Here is a 19,689-nt window from a genome sequence, read left to right as displayed (position 1 = left end):
CAGCAATGCTCAGTCTATGCAGTTCGCCAGCAATGCACAGTCTATGCAGTTCGCCAGCAATGCTCAATATATGCAGTTCGCCAGCAATGCTCAGTCTATGCAGTTTGCAAGCAATGCACAGTCTATGCAGTTCGCCAGCAATGCACAGTGTATGCAGTTCGCCAGCAATGCTCAGTCTATGCAGTTCGCCAGCAATGCACAATCTATGCAGTTCGCCAGCAATGCTCAGTCTATGCAGTTCGCCAGCAATGCACAGTCTATGCAGTTCGCCAGCAATGCTCTGTCTATGCAGTTCGCCAGCAATGCACAGTCTATGCAGTTTGCCTGCAATGCTCAGTCTATGCAGTTCGCCAGCAATGCACAGTCTATGCAGTTCGCCAGCAATGCTCAGTCTATGCAGTTCGCCAGCAATGCACAGTCTATGCAGTTCGCCAGCAATGCTCAATATATGCAGTTCGCCAGCAATGCTCAGTCTATGCAGTTTGCAAGCAATGCACAGTCTATGCAGTTCGCCAGCAATGCACAGTGTATGCAGTTCGCCAGCAATGCTCAGTCTATGCAGTTCGCCAGCAATGCACAGTCTATGCAGTTCGCCAGCAATATACAGTCTATGCAGTTCGCCAGCAATGCTCAGTCTATGCAGTTCGCCAGCAATATACAGTCTATGCAGTTCGCCAGCAATGCTCAGTCAATGCAGTGCACAGTCTATGCAGTTCGCCAGCAATGCTCAGTCTATGCAGTTCGCCAGCAATGCACAGTCAATGCAGTGCACAGTCTATGCAGTTCGCCAGCAGTGCTCAGTCAATGCAGTTCGCCAGCAATGCACAGTCTATGCAGTTCACTAGCAAAGCTCAGTCTATGCAGTTCGCCAGCAATGCACAGTCTATGCAGTTCGCCAGCAATGCTCAGTCTATGCAGTTCGCCAGCAATGCTCAGTCTATGCAGTTCGCCAGCAATGCTCAGTCTATGCAGTTCGCCAGCAATATACAGTCTATGCAGTTCGCCAGCAATGCTCAGTCTATGCAGTTTGCCAGCAATGCTCAGTCTATGCAGTTCGCCAGCAATGCTCAGTCTATGCAGTGCACAGTCTATGCAGTTCGCCAGCAATGCTCAGTCTATGCAGTTCGCCAGCAATGCACAGTCTATGCAGTTCGCCAGCAATGCACAGTCTATGCAGTTCGCCAGCAATGCTCAGTCTATGCAGTTTGCCAGCAATGCACAGTGTATGCAGTTCGCCAGCAATGCGCAGTGTATGCAGTTCGCCAGCAATACTCAGTTTATGCAGTTCGCCAGCAATGCGCAGTGTATGCAGTTCGCCAGCAATGCTCAGTCTATGCAGTTCGCCAGCAATGCACAGTCTATGCAGTTCGCCAGCAATGCTCAGTCTATGCAGTTCGCCAGCAATGCACAGTCTATGCAGTTCGCCAGCAATGCTCAATCTATGCAGTTTGCCAGCAATGCTCAGTCTATGGAGTTTGCCAGCAATGCACTAGTGACAGTCTATGCAGTTCGCCAGCAATGCACAGTGTATGCAGTTCGCCAGCAATGCTCAGTCTATGCAGTTCGCCAGCAATGCACAGTCTATGCAGTTCGCCAGCAATGCTCAGTCTATGCAGTTCGCCAGCAATGCACAGTCTATGCAGTTCGCCAGCAATGCACAGTCTATGCAGTTCGCCAGCAATGCACAGTCTATGCAGTTCGCCAGCAATGCTCAGTCTATGCAGTTCGCCAGCAATGCTCAGTCTATGCAGTTCGCCAGCAATGCTCAGTCTATGCAGTTCGCCAGCAATATACAGTCTATGCAGTTCGCCAGCAATGCTCAGTCTATGCAGTTCGCCAGCAATATACAGTCTATGCAGTTCGCCAGCAATGCTCAGTCAATGCAGTACACAGTCTATGCAGTTCGCCAGCAATGCTCAGTCTATGCAGTTCGCCAGCAATGCACAGTCAATTCAGTGCACAGTCTATGCAGTTCGCCAGCAGTGCTCAGTCAATGCAGTGCACAGTCTATGCAGTTCGCCAGCAATGCTCAGTCAATGCAGTGCACAGTCTATGCAGTTCGCCAGCAATGCTCAGTCAATGCAGTGCACAGTCTATGCAGTTCGCCAGCAATGCTCAGTCAATGCAGTGCACAGTCTATGCAGTTCGCCAGCAATGCTTAGTCAATACAGTGCACAGTCTATGCAGTTCGCCAGCAGTGCACAGTCTATGCAGTGCACAGTCTATGCAGTTCGCCAGCAATGCTCAGTCTATGCAGTTCGCCAGCAATGCACAGTTTATGCAGTTCGCCAGCAATGCTCAGTCTATGCAGTTCGCCAGCAATGCTCAGTCTATGCAGTTTGCCAGCAATGCACAGTCTATGCAGTTCGCCAGCAATGCAAGGTGTATGCAGTTCGCCAGCAATGCTCAGTCTATGCAGTTCGCCAGCAATGCACAGTCTATGCAGTTCGCCAGCAATGGTCAGTCTATGCAGTTCGCCAGCAATGCTCAGTCTATGCAATTCGCCAGCACTGCTCAGTCGATGCAATTCGCCAGCAATGCTCAGTCGATGCAATTCGCCAGCAATGCTCAGTTCATGCAATTCGCCAGCAATGCACAGTCTATGCAGTTCACCAGCAATGCACAGTTTATGCAGTTCGCCAGCAATGCACTGTCTATGCAGTTCGCCAGCAATGCACAGTCTATGCAGGTTGCCAGCAATGCACAGTCTATGCAGTTCGCCAGCAATGCTCAGTTCACACAATCATTGATTTCACATCAAATCTCACTGACACTAGAGGATTTTACAATACTTTTGGTAGTCAAATTTACGGAGGTAATATATCCATTTCCACATCCATCAAAATGACAGAAATCCGTGGTAATCCATCAGCTACATACTAAACTGCAATCGCAAAATGACATGTACACACTTGCGTTATGACTGAAGACGTCATCCAGTTATGACATTTCTATTAATATTAATTTGGTTCAAAGGATTAAAATATGTTTTATTGGCAGAGTATCGTTTTAAAATCAACATGTTTTATTAATTCGATAAAAAATAAAGGCTGTTGACTTAAAAGGATTAAAATATGTATTATTGGCAGAGTCTCGTTTCTATCTTTTTAAAATGAACTCGTTAAATACATTCGATAAACACCCATTTGAGATCCTGTATATGTAATTGGAAGAGTAGATAATTTACACTACATTTATAACAATGAAATCAATGTTATCGCCAATCCTCAATTAGTCTTGATTTCACGGTTTTAGTCGAAGTAAATATGTTGCCAACAAGGTGCCATTCTATTCATTCCTCTACAGTTTGACCTTTCTGGTCAGCGTGGACGTGGTCAATGGTAGCGTTAGCTTCTTCTTGACTTTCTTATCCTCCCCGTAGTGAAAGCAGATGTTCGTAACCATGGTATCAATAAGCGCGTTAATGTGACAGGTGCGCGTAAGGAGGTCGTCGTCTGCGTATTTTCCATCCACCATCACGCGGATAAATGCTTGAATCAAGAAAGAACAGTTTTTATTCGTCTCATCTGGAAGTTTGGTTGACTTACCGGCCTTTGGGTGGTGTTCCTCAACCTTATGAAGCTGTTCTATATATTCATCTTGTGATGTGTTCGCAAACAGCTGAGGAATATCTGAATGTATAATTAGTCTATCCGCGTCCTGTGGAATTTTTCTCGTACCAACCTTCCTGTCTTCTGAGCCTTTAGCCAAGTGTGCTGTTGGGATTAGATTCAAGTTGTCCGATTGAATGACAAACATCTTTGGCTTTCCTGCAAATGGTTTTAACGATTTTATGGCGTTAAAAATTGCCTCCAGTGACAAAGAGTCATTATAAAACTGCAAAGTGTTTGGGTCTTCTCCGTTTTGCGCATATCCCAGAAAAAAGAAAAAGAAGTAATCGTACCATTCTGCAGAACCTCCAGCTTTGCCCCATTCTTCCAATTTAGTCAACACCTCTAGTACTTTACGGTTTGGGAGTATATCGACATCTTTTTCGGCCAACTCATACCTTTCCACAAACAGATTCCTTATTCGGACAGCATCTATGTCAAAATCGCCTTCGTGCAACTTAAAATAGGGAGAAGTCCCCTTTGTTGGTTTGGGGTTTGTAAATATGCGGACGAATATTCTTTTACGACTTTTGTACTCTTCCATTTCAGACGACATTTTGTCTCGTTTCTGAAATATCATAAAAGAAAAATACATGAAGTACATGCAGTTTTCTTCCTACAGTCAGTAAGTTAATAATGATTGTTATAAACTTTTTTAATTAACAACAATTGTGAAACAAGTTATACATAATATCAATCAATCTAGTTGGCACGATGTTGCGCGAGAGTGTGGCCTTGCGCTATGGGGTTAACCGGAGTACCCGGAGAAAAACAACTGTCCGGCTTGGTGAGCACACACCAAACTCACATAAGAAATGATATAATTTTCTCGTTTCGAATCTAGCTTAATTCAGCATAATAGCTAATGGCACATTTCTTATAAAAAAAGCATGGAGTCTGCCGAAATCTATAATAAATCACGCTTGCAACAAATTTGGGTTTTCAACTTTTAAGGCAATCTCCGCATATAATTCACATCAAGAATGTCTGGAGATTGATCAGTTATGAACAGTAGTCCTTCTGGGCCCCGTTTTACTAACAGTTCGTAAGTTGTGCGTAAGTTTTTACGTACATTTTCAACTTACGTAAATAATATGAATTGCGTACGTGCGTTTTACTAAAGTGTAAATATTTGCGTAGGAATAAATAATGCGTAACTCTCCGATTGGAGGTAGAAAGCTCTCTTGGCGCGCACCTGTCAAAAAGATAAACAATGGCGACGCCGCAAAAGTTTAAAAGGAAAGAGAATTGGTCCAGAGCAGAGCATGAAATGCTGAGGTATTCATTCCTTGATGAAAGCCATGCCATTGAAAGCAAGTCCAACCATTACTCATGTCGATGAAGAAAAATCGTGGAAGAGGAATGAAGAGAGGTGGGGTAATTTTTTTTTAAATATTGTTTTGGAACTTTGACTATGACGGATGACGACAATAATCAGATACTATGTTACAGTTTTATACTGATTTTTGACATAGGTATAGTTGTTTTATGTTTTATTCAAATATTGTAACGATTTGTTTCACAAAGGTAAACATATATGTTAATTTGTAAGTTACACATGTATTTGTAGTGTCAGCCATTCGGGCACACACTCTTTCTTTCACAATTTATTGTTAGTATGTTTTGATCATAGCCCCCGCCCACCCCTGACATCCCCCAAGAAGCTTTAGTAATAAAATTTAAAGAAAAAATATTTGACTTTCAGACTGATTCTTTTTATGCCCATGGTGTCTGCATTAAAACTCTTGATGAGTTTAATAAGAAATTAACCACCATCAAGATGGACATGAAGAGGAGGCATCAGATGGCAGCGCTGAAAGGTGGTGTGACTCTGTATCTGTTCTGATACGTAGAAGGGCCACTTCTGGCATATATCTACGGGGTGACTCCTCCAAAGTTCAATGAGCAGGAGGAGAAGGTAAATTATTACTTATTTGCAACTTATCTTTCATCTTTATTTATTTCAGGAATCATACAATTATAGTTAAAATCACGTTAAAATTATTGTTTTGTTAATACATATTTAAAGCTGCGCTCTCACAGATTGAGCGTTTTGACAACTTATTTATTTTATTGTCTTGAAACGAGCCAATTTTTGCGAAAATCCTTAGAAACCTGTTATATAAGACAGCTGACAAAATATTAGATCTCAGATTTTTATAATTAAGTTCCAAAATTGATGTTTTATGCATTTTTCATTAACCGTTAGTAACGGTCTAAGCCATAAAATATTAATTTTCGGAAGAATGAAAATCTACGATCTGATTTTTTGTCAGCAATCTTCTATCATTGGTTTACATATATCTATGCAAAACATTGCCCTTTCCAAGACAAAAAAAATTAAAAAAGTTGCCAAAATGGTAAATCTGTGAGAGTGCAGCTTTAAAATTTCATTACAAGATGCTTTTTTGGAAATTTGGTAAAATTGTTTTACAGATGATTCAGCTGATTGGTGATTTAGCCATAGTTTTTTTTCTGGGGTTGACACTTTTGCTTAAAATAGTAAGATTTCTTACTTGCCTCAAATGAATATCATGGATGTATCTGTCAATATATTTTTTATTATAGGTGTTATTAAATTTGAATAAAAATGAGTATATAATGATGTCATTCTAAAAGAATTGGTGATTCTCAGGTCATTTATATGTATCTTTTTTATTTTAAATAACACTAATGTATTTATATATGTATATATTTTACTGCAGAAACAAGTCCATCATCTGCACCATACTGCCAAAACAGCTACATGTGCATCGCTTGCAGTGGAGTTATGTCAATTTACCTCCAACAAAGTGTTTCCTGCAATGTCCCAGGGGGCTGCCATGATTCCAAAAAGGTAGAACACAAAATATGACTAAGTAAACATACAAACATACTTTAACAATCAAATTGTTTGAATTGATATCCACCACCTGATTAGGTTAAGCAGGTGGAATGGAAATCAAGTGTGGTTGAAATGTTTTAACCGAAATGCAATACGGCTGCAGAGTGAATTACTCGTATGAACGTTGGATTTGAGATATTAATTTATTCGAAATTTAATAATATTGTATATTTACCAGTACATTTACCAAGTTGACATCAAGGAAAACATTGCAGATGACCACAGTTTGAACAATGTGACCAATCAATACCGATATTTGGTTCCAGTCTTGATTTTTCAAAGAGTGTACCTAGTTACGTAGTTTCAAACTTGTGAATGATTTCAATAAGGAAACATTCTGATTGAGTCTCATAAATACTGGACCCGATACATTGGCATAATTCACAAGATTTTCTTAAGAGTTGACAATTTGTTATCATATATGAGCCAAATTTAAAATTGTCAAATAATTCATCAAGGGAAATATTCTTATTAAGTGTGTTGCACATCGGACCATACATTATGCCTCTAGTTTGCTCCTAGGATGTTTTCAAGATTTGACTTAGTGACCTTGCGTTTTACCATATGTGACCCACATTTACAAGCGGTCGATATTTGAACAAGGTGAACAATCTGACCAACTTTGTACATGATTTGACTAATCCCTGCCAAAATATTGTTCCGGACAGAAACAAGTTTGACGGACGGAAGATCGAAAGGACCAAGGAGGAGGACGTAATTTTGTTTCATGCGGATTTAGAGTGAAAAGTACCGATTCAGGTACCAACTTTTGCCTGGTAAGTGGATTTTTTTTAAATTTGAAAAATGTATGCGTCCAGTATGTGGCGAAAAACATATTCTTCAATCAAAATCTTAGTTTGGTATCATAACTTTAAAGATAAAAAAGTTACTGAACAGATTACGGCTGTGGAGGCAATGTTTACAAATAAACGTGTTGATTTTATCTACAATTCTTCGTGTTTTCTCGGCAAATACGGCATATCTGTGCATGTTGTAAGTGTGCTTGCATGTATATATTCCTATTTTCCAAACTACATGATTATTACTCGACTGTACAAGTTTCCTGACCGATGTTTTTTCCGTACCCCCCCCCCCCCCCCCCATTTTGTTTATTGCAAGCTCATTACCAGCATTTTGGTGAAATGCAAACAAACTTCTGTACAATTGTTTAGCCTTGAGAGGATACGTTTTAAATTCTAAGAGTCGCTAATGATCGCGAGTGTTTCAGTTTGGTATGTGATGTGTATCATTTATAAAGTCAACGACTTTTGCAATTCAGGAACGGACTTGAACTTCACCATGGCCCGATCTAGAACGCGAACGAGCCTCATGTTATACATAAAATCATAATTCGTCGGAAATCATGAAAGACAACAGCATATTTCAACAAAAAACTTGGTTTCACCAGTATTCATTTTAATAACATAATAAATTCAAAGCACGTATAAAAGCAAATAGACAGATGATCACAGAGTAATCATAATAGTCAATATTTGTGAGTATCAGCATTTCAAGTATACATTTTCAAAACTTAGAAATAAGGATACATTCTTTTTCTACGTATTTCTTCTGTTTATCATTAGAAGAATTAACACGTGGTGTGAAATTACAGATTGACAAGTTGACATATTCACAATAGTACACTAAAGAAGAATAAACATATATTGGTAATTTTCAGTGGATGACGTAATCGAGAGGCATGTTTTTAGTATACATGCATTTCCATAAACATAAAACTAAAGAATAGTTCGACATTCTGTACTGCGGATGAAATAACAGGCGCGAATGAATAGAACGGAAAGAGAGATTCAATGGAAGGATAAGTTGCTTAGCCGCGTCAGAGACGGTATGTCCGATACTGAAATTAGTTATGCAAAAAGCTACAGAAACAAGCTCAGTAGCAAAAAGTTTAAACATAAACCCGGTTTAGTGGCACTGGGCAAAACGTTTGGTAAAACGATAAATGTTAAGATGTGCTTGGTGATACTTCAGGTGTAAGATTTGTCTCCAGTACAGTAATAGCTTTAAGGGAACTTTCAAACAAGGCCATTCTTTGGTTAGTGTGAAAACAGTGGTAAATGGCAACACATGTACACACTCAGGGACTTTCTACGATGTTCTTAAAAAAGAGATGTTCATTGAGAATGCTGTAATTTCTCCGAATGCGAGAATGGTGGATGGTGTTATCCCCAGACTATGCATACCAGACCCTTTGTAAAGATGATCAGGAAATCCAGGAGCAATGCATGTTTATTTAACGCCGAGCGAAATGATTGCAGTGATGTAGATTCTCTTGTGGATGACGGAGGCGCATTCCGCAGAGATTGATGATGGTTACGGTTGCGAGAAGGGTTGCGATTTGCAATGAAAGTTCCGTAACTGGGAAAATGTTCTGAGACTTAATTGTTTTTGCGACTGATGAAGGTATTATACTATAAGGACAGACTGGTGTCATACAATTTTACACAGTTTATGTTATACTCGTCTCGATTTGAGGTGCTCAAGACATGATTCAGCATATACATTTTCAAATGATGCGAGCCGATCCTTCTTATAATTATGCGAACTGCATCTAATTGAATACGTTTCAGGTCAGCAAGATTCTATCAAAAGCTATGAATATGTGACAGAATACTGCGCTGATTATTTTTCTCCCATCGTGGGCTGGACGGAAAATATGATACACGGACACTAATTGATTGACAGTTGAATCTATCCGAACAAACTCAGATTGGAGAGTCGTTATACCATTGTTTTCAATGAGAAGTTGAAAATATGTTCATGAATAATGTGTTCAATGACCTTACTAAAACGCTTAGCAGGGAAATGGGTCAATAGTTGCTGACGTCCTCAGCTAGGGTCGATCTTTTTTAAAACTGCACTGACACGTGATCGATTTTCCAATCGCTAGGAACTCTCCTTTTACGCAATGAGTAATTCAGCAGATTGCAGTCGCGGTCGAAAGTACTTTTGAGATTTCCTTTAAGGGCCTTCCACTCTGCAAAAGTGGGTGTAAAAGGTCAAAAAATGAAAACGTTTCAAAAATTCGTGTTTTATTCAGTTTTGAGGTACGATCTTTTTGCGCAGTAAAACATACTTTCTTGGTGATATGTTTTGGGGTATTAAGTAGTTGACCTTGGGGTGGTAAGGAGTAGACCAAATTTTATAAAAGATTTTGGATAAAAAAGCATTCACATTTGTTTCGGAAAGCCTGTCGACGTTTAAACTTTGTTTTGTGTCGAAACGCCACAGACGAACTAAACAGCAATGTCTTGAGAGATCGTGGTGAAACTAAAACAATCATTTTGTATTAAAACATGAAAATGTAAATGCTTTTTGAATGGAAATCTGATAAGATCTTCTTTCGTATAAATTGCTCAACTCCTAACTACAGCTTCACATGATGCAGCGGATATCTAGATTACGCTTCCTAAATATTGAACCTCAAAACTAAATCAAATTGATTTTTTTAAACATTTTCGAGTTTTGGTCCTTCAAACGACGTTTGCACGGTGGAAAGGCCCGTAAAACAACACCATTATTTAGGTCAGGACCAGAAGCTTACGACGGCAATATTTAACTTCTTTAAATCTTATAATCTTTAACTTTGACTGTTTTATGATTGGACGAAAGTGTTTAGAACGTTTGCTTTGCCCAATGTGTCCTTTAATTACAACTGATTGCTGTGTCTGAGTAACGAAGTGATACGTGCTGGGTTTTGTGTAGCGTTGCTTTTTGTGATTTTCAAGAAATCTGAGGACTGGATCACCATGTGCTTCTGCAAGTTTGTTAAAATGTTCTTGTTTTGCTGAGCGTTTGTTTGATTTCGTATGCGTTTGTAGGTGGACATGTCTGAAGGCATGTTTGTATATTTTGCTTGTTTATAAATAATAAGTTATCTTCCTTCAGCGAATCGATTTACGGATGTTATTGCGGATTTCATACGGATTGCTGTGTGATAAAGAAAGTAGTGTGTTTTGTCTTTGAGTGACAAGATCGGAAAGCATTAGATAAGTAAACAGAAAGAGAAGACAAGAGTATAGGACATGCGTGATCGACAGTAGAATGGAGAAGTTGTTCCGACCAGCCTTAGACCCTAAATGTTAGGGTTTATCTAAAATAGCGGGGTGAGGTGGGGGAGATGTGTGAAAAGGGTTTGGTAAACTTATGAAGATCACAGAATAAAGAATCAAAATTAGACTTCTTAAGATGTGAGCAATCCTTTAATTGATAATGTAAGTAAGTGTAATTGTGAGTAGCTGTGTTTGTGTGTGGGGTGGGGGTATAAGTGGTATAATAGTAACCTTAAATCGGGTAAGAGAAAGGTTGGATAGCACAAGCGAATGTGCTGGGGAAGTTATGTGTACATGAAGGAAAATATTTATTGTCAGGGTCAAATTCTTATATTACACGCATATGATGTGCTTATGTTAAAAGAATGTTTGGAGAAAATATAAATCACATACCAAATGCACTGATAAACTAAATATAACAGGATTACCATTGGTGGATATATAATGACAATACATTTAGAAATATCATATTTGTCATAAGGGTTTGGGTTCTGAAACAATGTTTCAGCTCGAAAACAAGATAGAACATATTTCAGTAAATGGATATTAAACGGAAATATACTATAGCTCATTGCTGTTATGTAATATAACCGTCCACGTGATATCAGACCATTCAAGTGATATCAGCTAGATTGTTTATAGCGATCTTTAGCTAAAAAAGATTAACGAAATGTAAAATCCCTATTATAAGACTACCTATACGAAACATTACTATAGGACGTCATAGGGAATTAACTAAGAAATCTGCATGTTTTTGTTCTAACATGGACGTTAGTATCTCATTGCAGGTTTGAAGTATTTTAACAAATTCATATGATTTTACAGAAGCTGTGTGAAGTTAGCTAAATATAGGACATTGGACATTCAAAATCGAATGTTGTGCTGGCACGACATTGGACATTGCACATTCAAAATTGAAAGTCGTGCTGGCACGACATTGGACATTCAAAAATGAATGTCGTGCCAGCACGACATTGGCCATTGGTCATTGGGATTTCAAAAATGAATGTTGTGCTGGCACTACATTGGACATTGGGATTTCAAAAATGAATGTCGTGCTAGCACGACATTGGACATTCAATATCGAATGTTGTGCTGGCACGACATTGGACATTGGACATTCAAAATCGAATGTTGTGTTGGCACGACATTGGACATCGGACATTCAAAAGTGAAAGTCGTGCTAGCACGACATTGGACATTCAAAAATGAATGTTGTGCTGGCACGACATTGGACATTCAAAAGTGAAAGTCTTGCTGGCACGACATTGGAATTGGACATTCAAAAATGAATGTTGTGCTGGCACGACATTGGACATTGGGATTTCAAAAATGAATGTCGTGCTAGCACGACATTGGACATTCAAAAGTGAAAGTCCTGCTAGCACGACATTGAACAATCAAAAATGAATGTCGTGCCAGCACGACATTGGACATTGGACATTGGGATTTCAAAAATGAATGTCGTGCTAGCACGACATTGGACATTGGGATTTCAAAAATGAATGTTGTGCTGGCACGATATTGGACATTGGACATTCAAAAGTGAAAGTCGTGCTAGCACGACATTGGACATTCAAAAATGAATGTCGTGCCAGCTGGACATTGGACATTGGACATTCAAAACTGAAAGTCGTGCTGGCATGACATTGGACATTCAGATATGACGTGCCAGCACGACATTAGACATTGGACATTGGGATTTCAAAAATGATTCAAAATCGAATGTTGTGCTGGCACGGCATTGGACATTTAAAATCGAATGTTGTGCTGGAACGACATTGGACATTGGACATTCAAAATTGAAAGTCGTGCTGGCACGACATTGGACATTCGACAGTCATAAATGAATTTCGTGCCAGCACGACATTGGACATTCAAAAATGAAAGTCGTGCTGGCACATTCAAATTAATGTATGACATGTTTTATGAATGAATGTTTTCTACCGACTTTAAATTAATTCGGATGGCATGCAATTTTCGGAAATAATATTTTTGAGATATTTTCTTAAAATTATTTGAAAAGGGTTAGAGATCACAAAAGCAATGACTCATTATAAATTTATAAACACCAAGAGAGCATTGTCATTACGTTTCCCTCGCAATATTTGAAACTTAAGCATGATTCAGATAGACATGATGTCACATATGCAGAGAAAGATTCAAATGAATATACTTATGAATGGTCGTGGATTATATGTAGACAAACAGTGATAATGCTTTCGAAATGGCATACTTTTAATAAGCTTAATTATTTACACACCACTGCTACACATCCAGTACCATTTATAAACGAAGTGAAGATAATTATATTCACAGTATATGATGACATATGGAAAATATACACATGCATTGATGATTCCAAAAAAATACAAATGTAATCGTTCCTACAACTACTTTATCTGGTTTTACGTATTATAACACGAAATATTGTCAATGAGCCGATTAAGTAACCTATTACTGCCTGTCGACTTATGTTTTATCGACTCAATTAGTCACAACATTCGATTTTGAATGTCCCATGTCCAATGTCGTGCCAGCACAACAGTCGATGTTGAATGTCCAATGTCCAATGTCGTGCTAGCACGACATTCATTTTTGAAATACCAATGTCCAATGTCGTGCCAGCACAACATTGCTAGCACGACATTCAGTTTTGAAATACCAATGTCCAATGTCGTGCAAGCACAACATTCGATTTTGAATGTCCAATGTCCAATGTCGTGCTAGCACGACATTCATTTTTGAAATTCCAATGTCCAATGTCGTGCTGACACGACATTCATTTTTGAATGTCCAATGTAGTGCTAGCACGACTTTCATTTTTGAATGTCCAATGTCGTGCCAGCACAACATTCGATTTTGAATGTCCAATGTCGTGCCAGCACGACATTCATGTTTGAAATCCCAATGTCCAATTTCCAATGTCGTGCCAGCACGACATTCATTTTTGAATGTCCAATGTCGTGCCAGCACGACTTTCAATTTTGAATGTCCAATGTCCAATGTCGTGCCAGCACAACATTCGATTTTGAATGTCCAATGTCCAATGTCGTGCCAGCACACCATTCGATCTTGAATGTCCAATGTACAATGTCGTGCCAGCACAACATTCGATTTTGAATGTCCAATGTCCAATGTCGTGCCAGCACAACATTCGATTTTGAATGTCCAATGTCCAATGTCGTGCCAGCACAACATTCGATCTTGAATGTCCAATGTCGTGCTAGCACAACATTCGATCTTGAATGTCCAATGTCGTGCTAGCACAACATTCGATCTTGAATGTCCAATGTCGTGCTAGCACGACTTTCACTTTTGTCCAATGTATGTTTAGCTAACTTCACACAGCTTTTTACAGAAGCAATTGTAGTGACACAAAACCAAAAACAAAATAAACAACAAAAATTTACTTTTATTCAAACAGTTTGTAATAGAATACACCGAATCAAATAACTCTTTTCAGGTAAGAATTCTTTAAAATTGAATTTACCCCACCCACTTTCTAAGTTATGAAGTAGGGAAATGCTAAATATATTTCTTGTATATTTAATCTCTTAATTCCTCTGAGAGAAAGGCCAGCATTCTACGCATAATTGACATATGTTTAAAATGGTACACACACATACACAATGAAATTATTTTACCTGCAACTTTTAGAATCCCAAAATCAAAATCGTTTTACGAAGTTGTAAGGGTAAGTGTTATATGGGAAACGAAATCGAATATTTAGGGGATTCGATTTTGGTTAACGTAAATCGTTCTGAAGGGCGGTGCAAAAGCACGGTTACCGGTACCCGGTATTTGCAATCACTTTTCGATAGGACTGCTATAGTTAATATTATAATAGTAAGATGGCTGTTGTGGAGTTATAATTATTAAATATGCTCTTACTTTAAACTAAATGCCTTCATTTGATAACAAAGGTTATAGTTATCCAAATTGTATCCAATTATATATTTTGGCAGATAAGGCGATAAACCGAAACTGGATCCATTTTAGTCAATTGCACACTTCAATAAGGCTAAAGTTTTTATAAAAAATAAATAAACAAAAAATGAAAATGACTTTCAACTGACCCCCGTATAGTCAACAAAACTATATGGGATTCAGCTTTGATAACTCAATAAATATTATAAAGTCATATTACACCAGACAGTTGATTAGGGATTCAGTTTTGGTTAAATGCAATTTATGGGTATACAATTACTATATGGGAGTCAGTTTTGGTTTAATGCAATTTATGGGTATACGATTACTATATGGGAGTCAGTTTTGGTTAAATGCAATTTATGGGTATACAATTACTATATGGGAGTCAGTTTTGGTTAAATGCAATTTATGGGTATACAATTACTATATGGGAGTCAGTTTTGGTGAACTGCAATATATGGGTATACAATTACTATAAGGGAGTCAGTTTTGGTGAACTGCAATTTATGGGTATACAATTACTATAAGGGAGTCAGTTTTGGTTAAATGCAATTTATAGGTATACAATTACTATATGGGATCCAGTTTTGGCATCTCTACTGTAGGCTAGGCAATGAACGCACATTGAAATGAACAGTTGACGCAACTGACTGTAAGGGATTTAGTTTTGGTTAATTGCATTTTTGCAACATAAGTGTATGGGTATTAATCTACTAGATGGATCCAGGCTTGATATCCTTAGGCAGTGAAAACATATTGAAATACACAGTTGACTTAACTGACTAAAAGGCATTCAGTTTTGGTTAATTGCATTGTATGTGTGTAGCATTACTTTATATGGGATCCAGTTTTGATATCTCTAAACCGTGAGCATTATAATGAAACGAACAGTTGACGGTAAGGGATCCCGTTTTGGTAAAAACACATTTTCCTCTGTATATGGGATCCAGTTTTGATAACACAACAAACGCATATTCACTTTAAATTGGAAAGTAGACTTAAAAGGATCATGTTTTGGTTAAATGCAATTGCATTTCATGAGTAAAGCATCAATGCTATATGGGATCCAGTTTTGATACCTCTAGGCATTGAATGCATATTGAAATGAACAGTTGACTTCCGACTGACTAAAGGGGATTCAGTTTCGGTTCATTGCATTTTGTAGATATATCATTATAGCTGTTCATTGTAACCTGCGTTCAATGCCTAGCCTACAATAGAGATGCAAAAACTGGATCAAATATAGTAATTGTATACCCATAAATTGCAGTTAACCAAAACTGACTCCCATATAGTAATTGTATACCCATAAATTGCATTTAACCAAAACTGACTCCCTTATAGTAATTGTATACCCATAAATTGCAGTTCACCAAAACTGACTCCCTTATAGTAATTGTATACCCATAAATTGCATTTAACCAAAACTGACTCCCATATAGTAATTGTATACCCATAAATTGCATTTAACCAAAACTGACTCCCATATAGTAAATGTATACCCATAAATTGCAGTTAACCAACACTGACTCCCTTATAGTAATTGTATACCCATAAATTGCATTTAACCAAAACTGACTCCCATATAGTAATTGTATACCCATAAATTGCAGTTAACCAAAACTGACTCCCATATAGTAATCGTATACACATAAATTACAGTTAACCAAAACTGACTCCCTTATAGTAATTGTATACCCATAAATTACATTTAACCAAAACTGACTCCCATATAGTAATCGTATACCCATAAATTGCAGTTAACCAAAACTGACTCCCATATAGTAATCGTATACCCATAAATTGCAGTTCACCAAAACTGACTCCCATATAGTAATTGTATGCCTGTAAATTGCATTTAACCAAAACTGACTCCCATATAGTAATTGTATACCCATAAATTGCATTTAACCAAAACTGACTCCCTTATAGTAATTGTATACCCATAAATTGCAGTTCACCAAAACTGACTCCCTTATAGTAATTGTATACCCATATATTGCAGTTCACCAAAACTGACTCCCATATAGTAATTGTATACCCATAAATTGCAGTTCACCAAAACTGACTCCCTTATAGTAATTGTATACCCATAAATTGCATTTAACAAACACTGAATCCTTTTTATCAACTGTCTTATGTTATATGATTATATATTCGTTGAGTTACCAAAACTGGTTCCCATATAGTAAGGATTTTCTTTTTTTACCAAAACTGACTCCCATATAGTCAACACTTTGTTTCAATATAGTAATCATATTAGTAATCACGGCCAAGATATATCAAAACTGCTTCCCATATAGTTATCTTATACCCATAGACAGCTTTAAACCATTATGTAGCAAATAAGTCATTTTACGACATTATCCATTTTTGAATCCCCTCTATCATTGAATAATGAGAAAACGTCTCCCATATAACCTCCACCAGTTGTAAGGTGAGATGAATGGAAAACGAAAGTAGGTACAGTAAGTGGCTACCGTACTGTATTGCTCAATATAGCCTGAACTATTTCTTAATTATATACACATTTCGGTTCAGCCGTTATTTAAGTTTAGTTTTATTGTAACACGAAAATCCTTAAAAAAATAAATATATAATAGTTAGATGGTTCATTAACAAATAAGACGTTTAGAATGTACAATCAGTATATGGCAACTCGGCTGATTCACAGGGTTATGTACTGTAAAACGGTGATGTACAGTTTAGGCGTACTGTGTAGGTGATACAAAAAGAAATAAGAAAATAATCAAAAGGCATGTCAGCACCAAGTAGAATCACTGCAACAGAATTAACATTTTTACTAAATTTTGAGGGTGGAGTAATTGTTTCTAATATTGTTCTAAGTAGCTTCCCTTTGATTTCAGATCTTAGAAAGTGTAGTTACAAAAATGCGCACTGTAAAATGGGATTCATGTTACCCTCCCCCCCCCCCCCACACACACACACACACCTCACCCCACACCGGGAGACTTTAAGTACTTTCTACAAGTTAGTCGCGGTATTGCACCAGCGTTCCCTGAATTGCAATCTGATTAAAGTACCTTATCACTTAACCACGGATCAGCCAGTATGGTCTCGTTCAAAACTTTTCATATTTACAAGCACAATCTAAGCATGGCGATTGCCGGGTTTTATTCAAGTAATTGCACGACTAAGATGACGATGACATTACCTCCCATTTTTCTTCGGAAACTAGACAAGCTAAGATAGAGTGTTTCAGAGTGTTAAAATTGCCTTAGTTTATTTTCTGTATTGTTTGCCGTCGTTAATCTCCTTTTAAACCATTATCTTCAGAGCCATTATAACCACCAAGGTTTAGCATCGCACGGTTCTTTGAACGACACGTTGAAGTCTAACAAGTGTGTGGTATAGTTATTTACAAGTGTAACTATGCAGGTTTTATATAAACATTTTTATATTGTTGTTTAATATACATACATGTAAATAGCGTGATATACCAATGCAACTTGGAACAATGAGTAAGGAAGTATTCAGTTCAAAATGCCCTGCAACATCATCAAACAATAACTTCATGAAATGTGTCCTACTGGCACATACATATTCAATGAACAACCTCTAGATATAGAAATTATACTAAGCCAACAGCAATACAATAACAGCCTGTAGTTCTGGGAACACACACAATCGCGTTAAATTAAACGATTAAGCAATCCTATGATCTGAGCACAACTCAGGTTTCGACCTAGGGGACCTCGGATTTGCGATGCAAAGCACTATTAGTGTGATTGCGTGGATCAAACTGTCGCCACAATTTCTCAAACTCGCGACCGTACAGTCGGACGATCCGGCGGTTGTTGAGCGCCAGCAGGTTCTCCTGGTTACCGGAAATGGCCTGACGCGTCCAGTTAAAGGAACCAGTGAGAAGGGTGTGCCCGTCAATCACGACAAACTTGTGGTGCATTAGGTACGAGGAGTTGTCTGTCCGTACGGCGATGCCTAAAATACCGGTAAAACATATACATGAATAAAAGAGAAACATAAACATGAAGAAGTAACAAAGGGTTCGGGCAATGGTAACTGTGACTTACGTCAGTTTATACTTTGCGCATAAAGTGGAACAGATTACTTATTTCGCAAAGCACAGCTGATCAAAGGTATAGAAACTGACCCTTTTACAAACATGTGTATGTACTGCAGCAAACACCATAGTTCCGTGACCAAAGCAGGTATTGAGTCCATTTCCTTCAAATGACTGCGATTTTAACAAATGTTAACATCTCGTGTTGTATACGTAACCGTAACAACTCGGCCATCACCGGCAAGCTTCGAAATGGTCAATATGTATGATAATGGCCGAGGTGTCGCATGCACAGTTGCCTCTGCACATGATACTCCATGTTGTGTGGCATGTGTGTATAATGACTATGTACACGTATATCAATATATAAACTTGTTCTGCACACATACCCTGGTATATATATTATTATTAACTAAGTACTGAATGCTAGTATTACCCGCTTTTCTGAGTTTCCATATCTGAGATCCTGTGATATCGATTTGTTCATCATCGCAAATGACCCGAACCTTCACATGTCGCCTGTGTGCCAGTATCAGCAGATCCCCAAGGTCCGCACAACAAATCACAAACACACAGACGTCCAGTGTTTCACGAGCGCCGTCTATAAACTCGTACAGTCGGCTGAGTGAGTTGTGTTCATGTGTGAACCGACAATTCTCTCTGCTACAGCCATCTTCGCCGACAAAATGATCTTTGCATGCGATTTGTGAGTCCGGAAAAAACAAGACTTCTTCTATGGCTTTAGTTTCACTGTGAGTAGCAGCTTCTGATTTTCGTTTCTTCCACCTTTTGTAGAGGAAGTAAACTAGTTCAGAAGTAAGTCCGATAGCAATGGCAATCCCTGCAGCCTTCAGCCATCGGTGGGACGTTATACCTTCAACATGTTTAGCAATCGGCTTCTTCGGCATCTGACCCCACTGACTTTGAAATATACGGTTCATGGTCGATGTCATCACCCTCCTTCAATTTAAATTAATCAATGCACATTAACGTACTGATCGATAAGAAATTGGGCACTTACAGCATGGCCTCGAAATATGTAAACTCCTGTGTTAAAAAAGTTATAAAATGCACATGCATTCATTCACGCGTACGGTATTTTCGTCAAAACGAAAATGAAAGTAAAACAGGTAAACATTTCTACTT

The 19,689-nt window shown here is 38.3% G+C and overlaps 2 protein-coding genes across 3 annotated transcripts; both read right to left on the bottom strand.

Annotated features, from left to right (window-relative positions):
• Window positions 1-2,706: 2,706 nt before the first annotated feature.
• LOC128244799 (uncharacterized) lies at window positions 2,707-17,226 on the bottom strand. 2 transcript variants are annotated; one of them, XM_052962890.1, is made up of 3 exons: window positions 16,940-17,226; window positions 14,216-14,265; window positions 2,707-4,179 (listed from the first exon to the last, which is right to left on the bottom strand). In XM_052962890.1, the coding sequence occupies exon 3, from the start codon at window positions 4,165-4,167 to the stop codon at window positions 3,301-3,303; it is 867 nt and encodes a 288-aa protein (XP_052818850.1). In that variant the 5' UTR covers window positions 4,168-4,179; window positions 14,216-14,265; window positions 16,940-17,226; the 3' UTR covers window positions 2,707-3,300. The 2 variants fall into 2 exon arrangements, with proteins under 2 accessions (XP_052818850.1, XP_052818843.1); XM_052962883.1 differs by lacking the exon at window positions 16,940-17,226 and having other exon boundaries at window positions 2,711-4,179; window positions 14,216-14,625.
• Window positions 17,227-17,478: 252 nt separating this feature from the next.
• On the bottom strand, window positions 17,479-19,649 carry LOC128225128 (uncharacterized). The gene is made up of 2 exons (XM_052935161.1): window positions 18,980-19,649; window positions 17,479-18,461 (listed from the first exon to the last, which is right to left on the bottom strand). The coding sequence occupies exons 1-2, from the start codon at window positions 19,494-19,496 to the stop codon at window positions 18,208-18,210; spliced, it is 771 nt and encodes a 256-aa protein (XP_052791121.1). The 5' UTR covers window positions 19,497-19,649; the 3' UTR covers window positions 17,479-18,207.
• Between the last annotated feature and the right edge of the window lie 40 nt (window positions 19,650-19,689).

Source organism: Mya arenaria, chromosome 2 (genome assembly GCF_026914265.1).
Source record: "Mya arenaria isolate MELC-2E11 chromosome 2, ASM2691426v1".
In the NCBI taxonomy this organism is placed as follows: Eukaryota; Metazoa; Mollusca; class Bivalvia; order Myida; family Myidae; genus Mya; species Mya arenaria.
Note: the sequence above shows the minus strand (reverse complement) of the source record. Positions and strands in the feature narration are given on the sequence as shown.